At 38.4% G+C, this 20,787-nt stretch overlaps 1 protein-coding gene across 1 annotated transcript; it reads right to left on the reverse strand.

The window, feature by feature from the left end:
• Positions 1–7,437: 7,437 nt before the first annotated feature.
• LOC143586970 (uncharacterized) lies at positions 7,438–7,941 on the reverse strand. The gene has a single exon (XM_077068389.1). It carries the CDS (start codon positions 7,939–7,941, stop codon positions 7,438–7,440), a length of 504 nt encoding a protein of 167 aa, XP_076924504.1.
• Between the last annotated feature and the right edge of the window lie 12,846 nt (positions 7,942–20,787).

Consider the following 20,787-nt stretch of genomic DNA (forward strand, 5'->3'; position numbering starts at 1 on the left):
TAATAAATAAATTAAACGGGTAATGGGTATCACCAAACCTAGATAGCTTTTAAACCGGATTATAACATATCATTTATTTGTGAAACCATTTCATCATCAAACCTCAAGTATATTAATTATTAACTTTCTTACAATAAATAACATTAAAATCCAAATATACATATATAAATATTAAAAACGAACAATGTAAAACAACCCCCGTAATACGGGGATAAAATCTAGTATATATATATATATGTGTGTGTGTGTGTGTGTGTATACGATTAGGTTATAATAGGAAGTATAGTTTTTGTACGAAGGATAATAAGTAATCTTGTACATTGATTTTGAACATGGAGGGTTGAGATTAGTTTAGGGGGAAATCATGTGTGAAAATAAGCGAAAAGATATAAAAGGAATAACACATTTGTTGACTTTCTCTCTTCACATGCAAGGCACATGCCAAATTCCCCCATCATTTTTAAGCGTCCATAATTTTTTTTTACGACATTTTTATGGAAAAAGAAACTCATCTCTCCCATCGAACTCATCTCGAATTTGATTTGCATCGTCTTCTCAAACTCTTTGCACAGGCTATCGTTTGTTGAACCGAAAATAATGCCATCCACATATATTTGGACGAGGAGCAGATCATCACCAACGTTCTTGTAGAATAATGTACAATCCACAGTTCCCCTGTTGAAGCCACTATCAATCAAATGGTCAGCAAGCGTGCTGTACCAGGCTCTCGGGGCCTGATGTAAACCATAAAGAGCTTTGTTTAAGCGATAAACACGCTCTGGATAGTCAGGATCTTCAAAACCAGGAGGTTGCTTCAGATACACTTCCACGTGAATTTCCCCGTTTAAGAACGCCGATTTCACATCCATTTGATAAATCTTAAAGTTCTTGTAGGCTGCATAGGCAAGAAAGATACGTATAGCTACCAGTTGTAACAGAGGTGCAAATACTTCGATGTAGTCAATGCCTTCTTGGTGATTGTAACCCAATACGACCAATCGTGCCTTGTTTCACACAATCACCCCACGGGCATCCTTTTTGCACTTAACCCATTTAGTTGGTATCGCCTTCATAAATCGTTTGGGTTTGTCAATTAAATCCCATACACCCAGTCAAACAAACTATTGCGGCTCCTCCTGCATAGCTTCAACCCAAGATGGTTCCTCAAGGAACGCCATTGTGACACTTGTCGGTTCCATCTGTGATAGGAAGCAGGTGTATCGTGCAATACTAAGAATTCCCGATGAGTGCAAATCCACACAAGCACATACAATCGGATCCTCAGTTGAAGATAAGTTACACTCAATTACGTCATCGCATACATTAGCTAATTGATTTCTCGTGCGAACCCCCTCGTTCACATCCCCAATTATCTGTTCTTGGAATCAGAAGACATCGTTCTTCCAAATAAGATCGAATAAAGTCTTTAGGTATCACCTCAACCGTTGGTGTAAACGAATTAAATAACCCATCGTAGTCGAACATCCAATCGGGACCTGTACCGGCAGGAGGTGTAGTGTAGCTTTGATAGTCTACGTGGTACCATTCTTCTACACAACCCGAGAAAATATTGAAGATCCGCTTCTTAGGAGAGTTATACCCTAAACACTAACCTTCGAATGCCTTTTCATCAAACTTCCCGGCATCTCTCTTTAGTACCGTACATGGAGACCCGAATGGCTCCAAATACTTTAAGTTCGGCTTGCGACGGTTTAGAAGATCATAGCTTGTTTTCTTCAACTTCTTTATAGTTAATACGCGATTCAGTGTGTAACATGCTGTATTCACAGCTTCGTTCCAGAATTAAACGAGAAGCTTAGAATCAGCAAGCATTGTTCTTGCAGCCTCTATCAACGTACGATTCTTTCGTTCAGACACGCCGTTTTGTTGAGAAACATATGGCGCGCTGAATCCCCGATGAATTCCCTTCTGAATGCAGAAGAAATCCAATACATTATTCTTAAATCCAGTTCCATTATCACTACCAATTCGTCTCACTTTTAGATTATAAAGTGATTCGATCTTCGTGATAAGGTTCTGAATCAAGACAGGCGTCTGATCTTTCGACCCCATAAATAAAACCCATGAATATCTTGAGAAATCATCAGTAACTACCAAGCAGTACAGATCACCAACTATACTAGCACGATTCACTGGACCAGGTAAATCCATATGAAGTCGTTCTAGTGGTGTGTCAATCGAATTAATTGACTTGCTCGGATTTGACTTCTTTTCTGTTTCCCCTTCTTGCAAGCAACACAATGATCATTTAATTTGAAGTTCTTGAGGGTTACACCATCCACTAAATCATTAGAGATTAAATGATTTTTGCGAATGTGAATGTGCCATATGCGTCGATGCCAAAGAATATAGTCTTTCTCCGTGTCTTTGGAGACAAAACACGCAGGCGAGGGTGAAACACTTACATTACTACTCATGTCAAGTACATATATATCATTTAATCGAGGTGATCGCATGACAACCATGTCTTCAGGAATCGTGTATCCCAGTTGAAGGAGAACACATTCCTTATCCGTGAAAATCGTGGTATACTTCTTATCACATATCTGCGAGACACTCAATAGATTATAATCCACTTTTTCACAATAATTAACCTTCTCAAACGTAACTTTCCCGTTTGATACTTCTCCCTCCTTAGTAATCATCCCACCGTTGTTACCAGCAAAAGCAACATAACCACCCTGAATATTTTTGATGTTGCTAAGAAGATCTAGGTTGCCGGTAATATGCCGAGAACATCCACTATCCAATATCCACTTGTTACTTGATATCGATCTGGATGAACTCTGCACAAGAGGTAAAGTGATTAGTTCAAAAAGGCCGCCCAAGCCTCAGTCTTGGGCTCTCCTTTTGATACTTTTGGCGATAAATTTAAATTTACACTTGCATTCGGTACTTGAGAATAAGTGATGGGTTTTTTGTTTTTCTTTTTAAGGTACCCATCACGTATTATTCCCGAATCAGTGTTTTTGCAAATTGGTTGAGCACGGTCAACAAATTTGCTTGATACATTAAAAGTTTCAACCAGAACCACTTTCTTCGGATTGACATTGGAATACATTATAACACACTCATCAATTTGATTTTCTTTCAAATTTTGATTCAATTCAGTCTTTTGACTTGATGACGACTTGATATCGTCAACCTTTGCTTTGAACTTCTTTGAAACATGACTCGGTTCACCACATTTAAAACACAAACGAGTGTCTAATGATTTTTTTGGTGAAACGCTAGGTTTATTTTTATGCAAAGGTTGAGGAATATCAACCTTAGAACTTTCAAAGGTTACTTTCTTTGGAACTTCACGTTTTAATCCCTTATTATTTTGATAAAATTCCAGATTGGTGGAATTCGATGAATCCTCCACCCCGGATGATTTCACAAATATTATAGGGTTAAACTTTTTAACTTTAGCATTCACTTGAACATTCTTTAATTTGGACTTGTTAAATTGTCGTTCAAGTTCAGTAACCTTTGAAGTGTCATCATGAAAGACACTTTCGATCATTTCCGAATTTAGAAGATTCAAAGGAACTTCCTTATCCAAAAATACTTTAGATAATCCCTTGATTTTAAAGATTTTTCCATTGACAGATTCCGGTTGAGGATTAATGAACCTCATCAACTCCTCATCAGACACTGACGGTTTGCCTGATTTCTGTACCTTAGGAGATACCTTAGGAGTTTTTACTGACTCACCCGAGGGCTTTGAACCATATAGTGCTTGTTCAAACTCCTCAGGTTCACACAAGATATGACTGTCAGACGGAATGTTATCATTCTTGACAATCACATCGGGTTCTATCAATTCCTCAATCGAACAATCCAACTCATTTTCAGTAAACACTGATTTACTGTTAATATGGATTGGTTCTTGAGTTGTTTTGATTGGTTCAACAATTTCAGATTCAAGAGTAGGCATTTCTAGAGCTACGTATGGTTCAACTACAGGAATAATACTGTAATCTCCTTTAAAAGGAGGAGGGATCTCAACATACCCTAAACCAGCTTTTCCATTTTTCTTGTGGGAGTTATTGACTTCAATAATCTCACTTAAAAAAACGAGGATTCTCGAAATTTTCCAAGTTTATTTTTCAGTTCCAAAAATTCATTTTCTAAGTTGGAAATGCAGGTTCGGAGTCTAAGAATCTCCTTGAAATGTTGTTCAACAACCACAATCTTACAATTAACCTCACCTTTCAGGTCATGGTTGCTAACAGATAAATTTTTAATTTTCAAAGTCGATTGATCAAATAATTTGGATTTTTGTCTGTAGCATTCACTAACCATGAATGCTCTTTTGTGAGAGTTGTGTTATGTTGTAATGCTAACTCAAGTTTGATTTTGAGTTCAACACATTCAGCACACTCAGTTACAACAGGTGAGGTTATTGTTTCATTTGATTCAGATACATTACTCGAAGGTTTTGGACATATCTCTTCGATTTTAACCATACATGCAAAGGATTCAGTTTGCTCAAATGCAGAAAGATCTGAATCAGTTTCTGAATCAGACGAATCACTTCCCTCAGATAGGTTATCACCACTTGCATCTTCAAACTTTTCAACTGGTTCAACCAAGGCAAGGTTAGCTTGATTTCCCAAAAGTCATTGAGACCAGTCTACACCGTCATTGGCAACAAGAGCTTGAGTGTTGGTCGGCTTCTTCTGGTCACCATCTGATGAACTTTTCTTATTCTGATCATTCCCAGATGAATTCTGTCCCGAAGTTCTATCAGAATTGCGTGGACTTGAATATTCCTTCCTCGGTTTATCACACCCTTTTGCAAAGTGGCCGAAATCTCCATAATTATAACACTTAACCTTCAGTTTGTCAAATCCAACTCGCTTGTTCAAAGTCGGCAAATCTTTTCGTGTTCGTTGCATGAATCTTTTAACCTTTCTGACAATCATTGTCATGTTCCATTTTAGATCTATCAACTCAAGATCATTGGGATCTATTTGATCATAGTCTTCATCAGTCAATTCACTTGTGGCTATCTTACTCCCAACGAGTTGTTCGTAAAATGTCATGAATGCACAAACATAAACGAATTGATGTTCAGCTTCTTGAAGATTTACATTAGGCAACGAACTTGAAGAACTTGTGCTTGAACCAGGATTAGCACCAGATTCCATGAAGCATACTTTAGAAAAACCGTTACCAATTGCAGACTCTTCTGAAGACGTCTGAGTGAAGAATGTTGTGACAGGGACAGAGCTTGAAGAATTATTTGACGGTAATGAACCACTATACAAAGAAGGATTTTGATTCTGATTCTGGTTACTATCCTTCAAAGATATTTGGCATTTCAGTTCAAACTCTCTTTCTTCAATCTTGTTTAGGAATTGTTCAGCAGTGAGTTGATCATTTCTGAAATATCCCTTCTCTTTTAACACCAAAAGAAAAGTAGAATACGAAGGTGGTAAAGCATCCTTCAAGGTTTCAATCTTATCTATCTCAATCGGTTCCAAATTCATTGTAGTCATCTCCACAACCAGATGACAAAAACGACTTATCATCTCTTCAATCGTCTCGTTTTTCAGCAAAGTAAAATTTTGAAACTGAAATTTTACAAGAGTCTTCTTACTCTCGAGTGTATTACCCAAGCTTCGTATCTTCAAAGTTGTAAATAAAGACGCACACGTCTTGATCGTGCTGTACTGGTGAAAGATTTGCTCTGGCAAAGCTATCGTGAGCGTAGAATACGCTTTGGTTGCACTCTGATAATCTTTAATCTCTTGGGCTTCATAATGCTTATGGTCCTTTGGAGTCCAACCAAGTGGTTCACTACCTACAAGAGGTGCCTTGTAAACTTCATCAAGAAAACGAAAGCTGCTTGGATGTACCGAACCCATATGTGCACGAAACCTCGGTTCCCACCGAGCAAACTCAGAAAGCTTCAGGAGTTTTAGACACTTGTTATGAGTACCAATTTTGTTGTCCATTGAGAGCATTTGTTGCATTAAAGCATTGTGGGATGCTAACGCATAATACGATGCATTTTGAGAAGTCATTTAATAACAAATTTGAAAAGTCAAGGACTAAATTTGTCAATTTTATTTTTTAAATTATGGTTACTATTCAAATAACAAATGGGCAATATGAACAAATGAGATCCTATTCAAATGAGTGAATATGGTAACGAATGAGGGTATATAACGAATGTGTGAAAATGGTAGCGAATGGATTGTTTAGCGAATGTGTTTGATGAATGGCGAATGAATGGTTAACGAATGGCGAATGTGACTTAAGCGAAAGGCATGACGAATGTAAGGTTAATGAATCTAAGTTTAATGAATGTGAGTATACGAATGATCAGTTACATATAACTAATGAACAGTTAACGAATCAATCTTCAACAGTTAGCGAATGAGTCATCATGTCCAAAACATTCATATCTCAGTCCATACTCGTCAGTAATCAACAACACTTATATCAATTTGCTCTAATCAAAATCCGAACCTACTATTACCAGTCCGCAATTTCAAACAACTACTAAAACATTCAATTAACCAGTCCATATAACTCTCAATTCACCTCAATTTGAACTCAATCCGAACTCAATTCAAACTCAAACCTCGATAACAGTCTCCATTACCATATGAACACTCCAAATTACACATAGAACAGTTCAATTACAATTAAACGGAACCTCTATTTTACCAGAACTAAATAAAAAAAGAACTAGATCAATTCATAATGAAATTGATTCAATACTTGATGAATGAATACGTTTAAGCAACGAATGAACACAAAGATCAGTTCAGTTGGCTCTTATACCACTTGAGAGAGCCTTAAACGGATCTAGATCTGTGATGACATCACGTTATTCGTTGATTAGATATACGATTAGGTAGATTACGTTAAGTGTGTGTACTGTGTGTATTGAGAGAATATTTTGGCAGAGTAACGACACTGAAAGCAATAATAATAGAACTGTTACATTACGAATAATCTTACAGGGTATATATAGGGAGATGACCTCATTCGTTAAGATAACCTTAACGAATGGGTCAATCGTTACATTAAAGACTAACGAATGAGACATCTCATTCGTGATACATTACACATAGCGAATGCCCTACATTCGTAATGTCCCATTTGTTAATCAGGGTTAACGAATGGAACTTACATTATACGAATGTGACACATTTGTTACAAGGTAAAGAATGTGCCTTACAATTTAGGCGAATGGGCTATACAATTACCAAAATGCCCTTTACATTATAACATATTATAAAAATAAACTAATAAAGACCGAGATGACTGAAACGTGTATCAACACTTAGGCTCGGCAACGCGACCAACATCCTCAATCCTCTCTAAACACTCAGGATGCTCGTGGTCCACACCATAGACCAACTCCTCAAACAGAGGCCCACTGACCAAGTTAGAAACCTCTCTAACACACAACTAAGTATCCAAAGAGTACTCCTCACACGTGTCCTGTATGTGCTCGCAAACGCAAGAATCGATGGTATCAATGTAGAGCACGTCATCATGATCATGTGGATGGCGCATGGATCTCCCAATGTCAAAGGTCACCTCCTCGTCTCCAACTCGAAGCGTGGGTGTGCCGGTGCAGACATCAATGAGAGCTCTAGCAGTGGCTAGGAAGGGACGACCCAAGATGAGTGGTACATTTTTATCCTCATCCACGTCCAAGATCACAAAGTCAACAGGAAACACAAATTTGTCGATATTCACAAGCATATTCTTAACTATACCTCTCGGGTATTTCACCGAGCGTTCGGCAAGCTGGATGCTCATACGAGTAGGCTTAGGCTCACCTAGGTCTAGCTTTGCAAAAACAGAATAAGGCATCAACTTTATGCTAGCACCTAGATCGGCTAAAGCGTTGCTAACCGACAAACTACCGATCAAACATGGAATGGTAAAACTGTCCGGATCGGTCATTTTTTGGGCAATTTATTTTGAAGGACCGCAGAACACTCCTCATTCAAATTCACGCAATAAAGTTCTTCTAATTTCTTGTGACATTTGAGCCAAAACAAGGTACACCTCAGTACGTATTTACCGATTAAGCAAATAAACGCCTTTTGCGTAACAAACGAACGATTAACCGAACGGGTCGGGTTATGACCCAGATATCTCGGGGGGCCATCTATAAGTGATATACGATCTATACAAGCTAAAATATTAGAAATATGGTCTTAGTTTGATAGCAAACAAGTTAAACAAAAACATGCTCGTTTAACTACCCGCTATAGATTTAAACGCAAAAGATAGTTACAAACCAAGCATTGTATCATCCGTTAAGCCGAAAAAGACTTACCAAACACTTACTTGAAATGTTTTAAGCGATCCGTGAAATATTTTTGATTTTTACAAACATATAGTATGTTTTTATAATTTTACACAAAACTAGCCGAAAAACACTCGTTTTCGCGCTGTTTAACGCACCCGATAAGTTTTTCGCGCCAAAAACCGAACCCGAACTAAATTTGGACTGGGTTTTTCATATTTGGGCCTGAGAAATCAGAAACTTGGGCCAAAATTGACCCATGGAGTTCCGGCCGCAGCCGCCACCCCAACCCCCCTTTATTTTCCTTTCACATATAAACTAGATTTTAGATATTTTCCACACAATTATCCACATTCAACTTCTGGAACTCTTCTTCTCCTGCCAAAACCAACAAGAAACAAGGTAAAGAGGTCTTAAATAATCGATTTTCGGCTTGTTTAAACTCGTTTAACAACATATAAACATGGCTTGATTGTTAAAAATCATAGTTAACCATGTAAAACTCTCAAAAATCATTCAAAAACATACTCTGATGTTAAACCTAGTTTCAAATCAGAAACATAAAATTTTTTGGCCATAAACACGGATTAAAGGGTTGAAACGGCGTTTTTACGATTCAAAAGTTCGTTTTTGTGCACTAGCCGAAACCCTAAGTTAAGGGCTGTTATGTTGATGAAAAAATTGCTTGGTTTGTGATACAGGACTTCTATCTAGCTTTCATAGAAGCACAAGAACCTAAAAACTTGATTAGAAATTCGGAAACAAGCCAAACCCGCTAAGGTAATGCCGAAACACTCGCTTACGGGTTGTTTAGGTTAAGATTTTGATGTGCATATTGTTAGGCCTTGATATTTTGCAGGGACATTAGGGACTATGTCAATGAGTCCCTGTTCAAATTTGGTAATTTTTCGACCATCCGAGAATATTTGGCGAATTTATTACCAAATTGGGACGTTTATTTGGGAAAAATAGCTAAAATACTTCAAAAATTATGAAGCTTTTCTGGGAACTCATATTTGATGTGTTTTTATCACATATGAATTTTGGGATCATTTGGAGTAGTCCAAAGGTGTTTCGTGTATATGCGTTCGTGTGAATTTTTATAGCCGAATTTGGGCCAAAAAGAATATCGCATGAACTTTTTACATTTTGAAATTCATACAGGTTGTTTTAAGACATGATTTGAGTATTCAGGAATTTTTGTGGAATTTTTGGAAATTTTTTGGGGTAAACGGACGATTTTCAGGCGAAATATAGCTGATAAAACGAATTTTTATAAATTAATAAATCAGTAATTAATTCCAAAAATATTTTTATAAAAATCCAAATATTTTAATTGATAAGTGGCTAAATTTTCATAATTTAATGATTAACTGTTAATTAATTATGCTAATTTGAATATTAAACAAATTCAGTTTTTATAAAAACCGGTAAATTCGCGACTAGCGAACCTGCAGGAATATCAAAACACCAAGAGTGATCAAAAATCATATTTTTGGACTAATTAAGTAAAAAAAATAACTTTTCTATGAAAAACCTGGACAATCCGGATGGATTGTGCTCGTTTCTTCTTAAATCAAACTGAATAAACGGAAACGGGCCCCGTGGCTAATTCGGGACCCCAGTATGTGATCCTTCTTTATAACTTAATCATTTTATTAACCAATACATTTACCCAAGCTTATTTTCCCATAACTGCTTTCTGAACGCGTAAAAGAACAACTTGGCCCAGCTGGGAAAACGGGAATCTGAGCCAAGTTCTGTTTTAAGTATTAGACATTGAACAACATCACAACCTAAGGCTATTGCCACTTTCTGGGCATTCCAGATATACCCAGATTAGTTATACAGCCCAGTTTAGTATTGAGATTATAATAATATTAAAATATTAATATTATTATAATATTGATTATAGGAACTACTGATAGGCGGACCGAACAAACTACGAGCTGATACAGTACTGATTATCTACTAAACAGTGAGTTTCATGACCCCACTTTTAAACTGTTTTACGAAATTTTGGGATGAAAAGCATGTTTGATTACATATACATACCTGAAACATGTATTGAAGTGAATTATCTAAGTGCTAACACACGAAAGTCCCCACGATCACAGTGATTAACTTCGAGCCGGTGGCTTGTGAATAGTACTATTGGTTTGACAAACCCAAACGGAATCGGCCAGGTTGCCGTGTCACATAGCGCCGTTTGCACATGACCATATTTATACAAACAGGCTATGTAGTGTTAGACATAGCTACCGGGGCATGTTGTGGGCGGAAAGGAGCCACAGTGGTTGATGGAGCGTAGGAAATGGATGCACGCAGCACATACAGTCAAGGCTTCACTGTAGCTTAGCATAATTACATCATTTACATACATACATACTTATTTCATCATTAAAAGTGTTAACTTGTGAATACTCATTACTGTTTTCTTGAAACTCGTGAAACACACCAACTCTAGTAGTTGACCCGTTTTAAACTGCTTTTCAGGTGTACCTAAATCAGAATGAATTGGTGATCTGTTACTTGCCCAAGGTGTGTGGTTGATGCAATGTGAATAGAGGCAAGGGTGTTAGTAGTAAGAACGTTTAGTTAACGAACTAGTTTTGTTTGTATCACCTAGACTGTAAAACAATGATAGAACAAAGAAATGTAATATATTGTAAATTAGTTTGTAATGTTTCTTTATAAACAATGTGTTGATACCAGAGGTGTCTGTTACATTCCCGTTTTACGCTTCCGCATTGTGCTAGTCGGGGTGTGACAGAAGTTGGTATCAGAGCCATTGGTTATAAAGGATTAGGTTATCCCTTAGGGTACCTAAAATATAACCGTAGGCTCGATTAACTCTGGGAAATATTTAAATAATAATTTAATTGTATATACTGATGGATGTTGGGATGAACTTGTAGGGCAAGTGAGTTATTGTGGTCATGAACATAATAAAAGACTTGCTTGTACGAGGGAATTCGGGGAGAAGTCGCGGAACGTGTGGTTAGGTAAAAGTGGCAACATATGTGTATAAAAGGTAATGTGAAAGTATATATATATGTAACACTCATACGTGCTTATGTGGAATAAGGTGTATGAATACGTGTACGTACGATACTGTTGATGACGGTAAATTTTACTATGAATATTATATTCATTTATATTCAGTATTGATTTAAATAATAATAATTAAAATTTTAATAAAACTAATACTATATTATAATATAATTAATATTAAATTTGGCTTAACTAATTAATCTTTTCGACAATCATTAGCGCTAGCAATAGATATTATTCTTATAACTAACCTTTGTGCAGAGTCATGTCAAGAAATAACGAGTACGTCCCGGAAGAAGAACCGGTAATCTCTGTTGAGGAGGATCCAGAGGCGGAATCCGAGGAGGATCCAGAGGAGGAATCCGAGGAGGATCCAGAAGAGGAGGAACCGGAGGAGGAAGAGGTGGAAGAAGAAGTTATTTGTAGAGAGCTACCCAGGAATGTGCCTGATCTGTCCGGCTACAGATGTGATAGTTATCCACCCAGGTCACCACGCAGGGATCAAAACGAAGTTAACAGTTAGTATCGTTCACCTGCTAGAGTAGCCCGATCACCTACTCCACCCATTCACCTGTCGCCGACGACTTCAGCTACTGCGCGAGTCCGACAGACTGCTTGTATTCGGGTAACCCCGATTGACCCTACCTCAATTCCATTCAGATCTACCCACGACTAGGGAGGAACTTCATGCCCTAGGGCAGATACTTCATCTTCCCGTTCATTGAGTATACCTACTCCTCGGCCTGACCTCCCAAACACGGGAAACAACTCTTGGATGGCTGTCTTGACTGACCGTGTGATAGACCACTCGATAGCCATAGCTAACAATAACCAGGAGAGGAGGGACGTGACCCAGTACTTATCGACGTTACATCAGATAGTACTGAACTTGCAGCAGTCAGATGCCTACCACCACTGGTGTTTGGATAGGGTGACAGTTCGGCTGTAGAACTGTTACTGGGTGATTACGGTGCTGTTATTTTTATGGTTGTGGCTAGCCTATCGTCTGTATGGATAGATGCGGAATATTACAATATGTGTACATGATCTTTGATACTCCATGTATGTATATAGTAGTATGTTATGTTAACGTGGAGCACAATTTTGTACATTATTACAAGCACTGACCCTTATAGGGTTAAGTCTAACAGTCACTTAGTAATAGATTTTGATATATACATGCAAGCACTGGCCTTTATCAGGCTAAGTCTATGTACCTTTTATTATCAATGTACAGAACAATTTGTGAAATGTTAGTATGTTATCTGGTTTACCTGTACAACATTTATTGTGATTATTATTACACAGTGCCGTAGACTGGAATTAGTACTAATTGGCTTATATTTGTTTATCATTATAGAATGGCCCCAAAGAAAGCAAACCCTATGACTGAGGCAGAAATAGCCGAGATGATTGCTCGGCAAATGCAGGCAGTAATCCCACTTATTGTAACACAAGTAACTGCTGGTGTTAATGCCAATATACAAACAAACCAGCAACAAATCAATAATGCTCCCCCAACCAACAATGAAACAGTTACAAATAACAATCCCCCACCTAATACAAATGCCCCTACCAATGCAAATAATCACCCACCTGATGCAAATAATGTCAACAACAGTAATCCCTCACCAAAGCCAAACAATAACAATAACAACCCTAATCCCCCTCGAAGGGAATATTCGATCAAAAACTTTATGGCCTGTAAACCGATTGATTTCAAGGGCATTGAAGGGCCAAACGAGTTAATCAAATGGATCGAAAAGACTGAATCTGTCCTCAATATCAGCAATTGTGCACCCGAAAACATTGTCAAGTATGTTGCTTCTACTTTTACGGATCATGCTTTGATGTGGTGGAACACTACAGTTCAAATAAAAGGGCAAGATACAATTAACCGCATGACATGGGCTGAACTCAAAACATTGATGCTAGAACATTTTTGCCCAAAGAATGAAATACAAAGGTTAGAACACGAACTTTAGAGTTTGGAAATGAAAGGAGCGGATCATTTGGGATACACGAACCGCTTCAATGAATTGGCCCACTTAGTACCATGGTTAGTAACTCCTGAAGATAAACGAGTTGAACGTTATATTTGGGGTTTAGCCCCGGAAATGAGGAGTTTGGTGAACTCCGTGGGGCACACATCATTTGAAAATGCTGTAACCCAAGCCGGAATTGTGACTTTTGACTTGGTAAGAAGCGGAGTATTGAGAATGACCGGAGAATCAGTGGGTATGAAACGAACTGACTACGGGACGAGAGCACAAGGAGGACAATCAAGCAAACGTGCTCGTCCGACAATAAGAAATTATGCTATAACTGGTTCCGATACGAAGCAAGACAGGTATAAGGGACCCTTGCCAAAGTGCGATAAATGTAATTTCCATCATGTGGGAGAATGCCGATTCCCGGTATGCCAGAAATGTGGTCGAACTGGGCATTATACCCCTAATTGCAGAACAGGTGCAGAAATTACGAGCCGGCCAACTCAAACAACTCAACCTCGTCATCCACCGCCACCGAGACCTCAGCCAATCCGCCAACAACCTATCCAACAAACTTCAGCTGCAACAACCTACCGTACTTGTTATGAATGCGGCAGTACATATCATATTAGAAGAAACTTCCCCAAGTTGAATCCAAGAGCAGTTACTAGACCGAACCAAGCATCGACTTCAAATGCGCCTCGGGGACGCACGTTCATTATCGGGTCAGGAGAAGCACGACAAGACCTAAACGTAGTAACCGGTACATTTGCTGTTTCTGATCAATATGCTTCTGTGTTATTTGATACTGGTGCCGATAGAAGCTTTGTTTCCTCTAGTTTTGTATCCTTGGGTAACATGCCAATTAGTGAACTAACAAATCCTTATGCTATAGAACTCGCTAACGATAACTCTATAACTGTCAACCAAATAGTCCAAAACTGTTCCATTATTCTTAATGACCACCCATTCCTTATTGACCTACTCCCGGTAGAGTTAGGAAGTTTTGATGTTATTGTCGGCATGGACTGGTTAACCAAGAATAAGGCAGAGATTGTGTGTAACGACAAGACAGTTAAAATTCCATTTTCGAATGGTGAGGTGATTGTAGTACAAGGAGAGAAGTCTGGTTCGATATTACCTCTCGTGTCTCATCTCAAAGTGTTGAAATGTTTACGCCAAGGTTGTATGGCATTTTTGGCAAACGTGACTATAAAGAACCCTGATGAGAAATGCATAGAAGAGATTCCCGTTGTACGTGAATACCTCGATGTCTTTCCTGACGATTTACCCGGATTACCACCGAACCGACAGGTTGAATTCCGCAAAGACTTAATTCCAGGATCAGCCCCCATAGCTAAAGCACCTTATCGACTGGCACCCTCTGAAATGTAAGAACTATCCAACCAGTTATAGGAGTTGTTTGATAAGGGTTTTATACGTCCCAGTTATTCTCCTTGGGGAGCACCGGTATTGTTCGTAAAGAAGAAGGATGGAAGTTTTAGAATGTGCATTGATTACTGGGAATTAAACAAAGTTACCATCAAGAACCGATACCCTCTTCCACGAATAGATGACTTGTTTGACCAACTCCAAGGGGCAAACTATTTCTCGAAAATTGACCTTCGATCCGGTTACCATCAAGTTAAAATCCAAGAGGAAGACGTGTCTAAAACGGCGTTCCGAACTCGTTATGGCCACTACGAATTCTTAGTTATGCCGTTCGGACTGACTAATGCTCCCGCAGTTTTCATGGAACTTATGAATCGAGTTTGTAAACCGTACCTCGACAAATTCGTTATCGTGTTTATTGATGACATTTTGATATATTCGAAAACCAAGGAGGAACACGAGCAGCATTTACGAACTATTTTGGAGCTGTTGAGGCAGGAAAAGTTGTATGCCAAGCTGTCAAAGGGTGAATTTTGGCTACAAGAAGTACAATTTCTAGGGCACGTTGTTAACCGACACGGTATCCATGTAGACCCGAGTAAGATTGAAGCCATCAAAAATTGGCAAGCCCCAAAGTCACCAAAAGAAATCCGCCAATTTTTGGGTTTAGCTGGGTATTATCGGCGTTTTATTGCTAACTTTTCAAGCATAGCCCAACCTTTAACCCTTTTGACTCAAAAAGATCGCGCTTACGTGTGGGGAGAAGATCAAGAAGTGGCTTTTCAATTGCTGAAACAGAAACTATGCCAAGCCCCGATACTGAGTCTTCCAGAAGGATCTAATGATCTGGTAGTTTATTGTGCCGCGTCCCGGAAAGGGTTAGGATGCGTACTAATGCAAAGAAATAAAGTCATAGCATACGCTTCTCGACAATTAAAGGTGCACGAGAAGAATTATACCACCCATGATTTGGAACTTGGCGCGGTTATTTTCGCACTTAAGATCTGGAGGCACTATTTGTATGGCACCAAATGTACAGTATACACTGACCACAAGAGCCTACAGCATATTTTTGATCAGAAGGAACTAAACATGAGGCAGAGGAGATGGGTAGAACTATTGAACGATTATGACTGTGAGATTCGATACCATCCGGGCAAGGCTAATATAGTAGCAGAAAAGACAGGATCAAACCACTATGGGTCCGAGCACTTGGAATGATCGTCCAAACCAGTCTCACCGAACAAATTCGTATTGCTCAAAATGAAGCTCTAAAAGGAGATCACTTGGAAGATGAAAACTTGCATGGGACTGAACAAAATTTTGAAGAAAGAACTGACGAAATTCTATACTACAAAAATCGAGTTTGGATTCCCACTTTCAGCAATCTGCGTGACTTGATCATGGACGAAGCCCATAAGTCCAAATACTCCATTCACCCTGGAACAGATAAGTTGTATAAGGACTTGAAAGAGTATTATTTGTGGCCCGGTATGAAGAAGGATATAGCCACGTATGTCAGTAAATGTTTAACCTGTGCGAGGGTTAAATCCGAGTATCAAAAGCCTTCGGGAATGTTGCACCAACCGGAAATACCACAATGGAAATGGGAACAAATTACCATAGATTTTGTAACACACCTCCCTAAAACTTCCCGAGGAAATGATGCAATATGGGTGATGGTTGACCGACTAACAAAATCCGCACACTTCCTTCCAATTCGAACCACGTTCACAACCGAAAAACTTGCTCACATTTACATAAATGAAGCCGTATCCCAACACGACGTACCCGTTTCAATTATTTCTGATTGTGATAGCCATTTCACCTCTCATTTTTGGCAAGCCGTACAAGAAGCTTTGGGAACCCGAATTGACCTAAGTACCGCCTACCATCCCCAAACCGACGGTCAATCTGAGCGAACCATTCAAACCTTAGAAGATTTGCTTCGCGCTTGTGTGCTAGACTTTGGTGGAAACTGGGATCAACATCTTCCACTGGTTGAATTTTCGTACAACAATAGCTATCACAGTAGCATTCAAGCGGCACCGTATGAAGCGCTGTACGGACGGAAATGTAGATCACCCTTGTGCTGGACTGAGGTTGGAGATACCCAAATTACATGATCTGACTTGATTCAAGAAACCACCGACAAAATCCGTAAAATCACAAGCAAATTGAAAATCGCCCGAGATCGACAGAAAAGCTACGCTGATGTTCGTAGAAAGCCGTTATCCTTTGAAATAGGCGACAAAGTTTTTCTGAAAGTATCCCCGTGGAAAGGCGTCATTCAATTCGGAAAAACCGGTAAACTAGCCCCGCGATACATTGGGCCATATGAAGTCATTTCTAAGATAGGTCTGGTAGCTTACGGACTGAAACTTCCTGTGGAGTTGAGTTCTATTCACAATGTCTTTCATGTTTCGAACCTGAAAAAGTGTCTTACTGACGAAACCGAAATCATGCCATTAAAACACTTAAACATAAACGAAAAACTGAATTTCGTTGAAGAACCGGTGGAAATATTAGAGAGAAAAATAAAACTATTAAGACACAACAAAGAGAAATACCCGCACCTGTTTCCAAACAGAGACAAAGTTGAATAATCAAATTTCGGGGACGAAATTTTCTAACGGGAGGAGAATGTGACATTTGAGCCAAAACAAGGTACACCTCAGTACGTATTTACCGATTAAGCAAATAAACGCCTTTTGCGTAACAAACGAACGATTAACCGAACGGGTCGGGTTATGACCCAGATATCTCGGGGGGCCATCTATAAGTGATATACGATCTATACAAGCTAAAATATTAGAAATATGGTCTTAGTTTGATAGCAAACAAGTTAAACAAAAACATGCTCGTTTAACTACCCGCTATAGATTTAAACGCAAAAGATAGTTACAAACCAAGCATTGTATCATCCGTTAAGCCGAAAAAGACTTACCAAACACTTACTTGAAATGTTTTAAGCGATCCGTGAAAATATTTTTGATTTTTACAAACATATAGTATGTTTTTATAATTTTACACAAAACTAGCCGAAAAACACTCGTTTTCGCGCTGTTTAACGCACCCGATAAGTTTTTTCGCGCCAAAAACCGAACCTGAACTAAATTTGGACTGGGCTTTTCGTATTTGGGCTTGAGAAATCAGAAACTTGGGCCAAAATTGACCCATGGAGTTCCGGCCGCAGCCACCACCCCAACCCCCCTTTATTTTCCTTTCACATATAAACTAGATTTTAGATATTTTCCACACAATTATCCACATTCAAATTCTGGAACTCTTCTTCTCCTGCCAAAACCAACAAGAAAAAGGTAAAGAGGTCTTAAATAATCGATTTTCGGCTTGTTTAAACTCGTTTAACAACATATAAACATGGCTTGATTGTTAAAAATCATAGTTAACCATGTAAAACTCTCAAAAATCATTCAAAAACATACTCTGATGTTAAACCTAGTTTCAAATCAGAAACATAAAATTTTTTGGCCATAAACACGGATTAAAGGGTTGAAACGGCGTTTTTACGATTCAAAAGTTCGTTTTTGTGCACTAGCCGAAACCCTTAGTTAAGGGCTGTTATGTTGATGAAAAAATTGCTTGGTTTGTGATACAGGACTTCTATCTAGCTTTCATAGAAGCACAAGAACCTGAAAACTTGATTAGAAATTCGGAAACGAGCCAAACCCGCTAAGGTAATACCGAAACACTCGCTTACGGGTTGTTTAGGTTAAGATTTTGATGTGCATATTGTTAGGCCTTGAAATTTTGCAGGGACATTAGGGACCATGTCAATGAGTCCCTGTTCAAATTTGGTAATTTTTCGACCATCCGAGAATATTTGGTGAATTTATTACCAAATTGGGACGTTTATTTGGGAAAAATAGCTAAAATACTTCAAAAATTATGAAGCTTTTCTGGGAACTCATATTTGATGTATTTTTATCACATATGAATTTTGGGATCATTTTGAGAAGTCCAAAGGTGTTTCGTGTATATGCGTTCGTGTGAATTTTTATAGCCGAATTTGGGCCAAAAAGAATATCGCATGAACTTTTTACATTTTGAAATTCATACAGGTTGTTTTAAGACATGATTTGAGTATTCAGGAATTTTTGTGAAATTTTTGGAAATTTTTTGGGGTAAACGGACGATTTTCAGGCGAAATATAGCTGATAAAATGAATTTTTATAAATTAATAAATCAGTAATTAATTCCAAAAATATTTTTATAAAAATCCACATATTTTAATTGATAAGTGGCTAAATTTTCATAATTTAATGATTAACGGTTAATTAATTATGCTAATTTGAATATTAAACAAATTCAGTTTTTATAAAAACCGCCAAATTCGCGACTAGCGAACCTGCAGGAATATCAAAACACCAAGAGTGATCAAAAATCATATTTTTGGACTAATTAAGTAAAAAAAATAACTTTTCTATGAAAAACCTGGACAATCCAGATGGATTGTGCTCGTTTCTTCTTAAATCAAACTGAATAAACGGAAACGGGCCCCGTGGCTAATTCGGGACCCCAGTATGTGATCCTTCTTTATAACTTAATCATTTTATTAACCAATACATTTACCCAAGCTTATTTTCCCATAACTGCTTTCTGAACGCGTAAAAGAACAACTTGGCCCAGCTGGGAAAACGGGAATCTGAGCCAAGTTCTGTTTTAAGTATTAGACATTGAACAACATCACAACCTAAGTCTATTGCCACTTTCTGGGCATTCCAGATATACCCAGATTAGTTATACAGCCCAGTTTAGTATTGAGATTATAATAATATTAAAATATTAATATTATTATAATATTGATTATAGGAACTACTGATAGGCGGACCGAACAAACTACGAGCTGATACAGTACTGATTATCTACTAAACAGTGAGTTTCATGACCCCACTTTTAAACTGTTTTACGAAATTTTGGGATGAAAAGCATGTTTGATTACATATACATACCTGAAACATGTATTGATGTGAATTATCTAAGTGCTAACACACGAATGTCCCCACGATCACAGTGATTAACTTCGAGCCGGTGGCTTGTGAATAGTACTATTGGTTTGACAAACCCAAACGGAATCGGCCAGGTTGCCGTGTCACATAGCGCCGTTTGCACATGACCATATTTATACAAACAGGCTATGTAGTGTTAGACATAGCTATCGGGGCATGTTGTGGGCGGAAAGGAGCCACAGTGGTTGATGGAGCGTAGGAAATGGATCCACGCAGCACATACAGTCAAGGCTTCACTGTGGCTTAGAATAATTACATCATTTACATACATACATACTTATTTCATCATTACAAGTGTTAACTTGTGAATACTCATTACTGTTTTCTTGAAACTCGTGAAACACACCAACTCTAGTAGTTGACCCGCTTTAAACTGCTTTTCAGGTGTACCTAAATCAGAATGATTTGGTGATCTGTTACTTGCCCAAGGTGTGTGGTTGATGCTATGTGAATAGAGGCAAGGGTGTTAGTAGTAAGAACGTTTAGTTAACGAACTAGTTTTGTTTGTATCACCTAGACTGTAAAACAATGATAGAACAAAGAAATGTAATATATTGTAAATTAGTTTGTAATGTTTCTTTATAAACAATGTGTTGATACCAGAGGTGTCTGTTACATTCCCGTTTTACGCTTCCGCATTGTGCTAGTCGGGTGTGACATTTCTTCTTGTTCGAGAGAACCTCTTCAGAAGCTGCTTAAAAAGCTTAAGAATTTCCCGTACTACTCTTCCATCTTCTGCTTCTTCAAATGGCCTGGGTATGGATTGGGAGGAACATAAGTCCTAACCGGCTCACTGGTTTGTGTGGTATTTTCTGGGGTTACCCTCTGGTGCACCTCATCAGGAGTCTCAATCTCGATCTCATCAGCAATCGGTTTTGGTGTGGAAACCGATGCATCAACAGGAATGGTGGATCTACCACTCCTCAGGGTAATCGCCTTAACCTTGGCATTCAGACTAATCTTAGTGTTACTTGGAAGGCTACCCTATGGTCTCGCAGAGAGGAGCTGAGCAATCTGTCTAACCTGATTC

This window comes from Bidens hawaiensis, unplaced genomic scaffold, assembly GCF_021521415.1.
Source record: "Bidens hawaiensis isolate Kalapana, Puna unplaced genomic scaffold, B.hawaiensis_p1.1 tig00035073_1, whole genome shotgun sequence".
Classification (NCBI taxonomy): domain Eukaryota; kingdom Viridiplantae; phylum Streptophyta; class Magnoliopsida; order Asterales; family Asteraceae; genus Bidens; species Bidens hawaiensis.

Excerpts from the sequence above, each read along its gene's own strand:
- LOC143586970 (XM_077068389.1), bottom strand. The coding sequence starts at position 7,941 with ATGACCGATCCGGACAGTTTTACCATTCCATGTTTGATCGGTAGTTTG.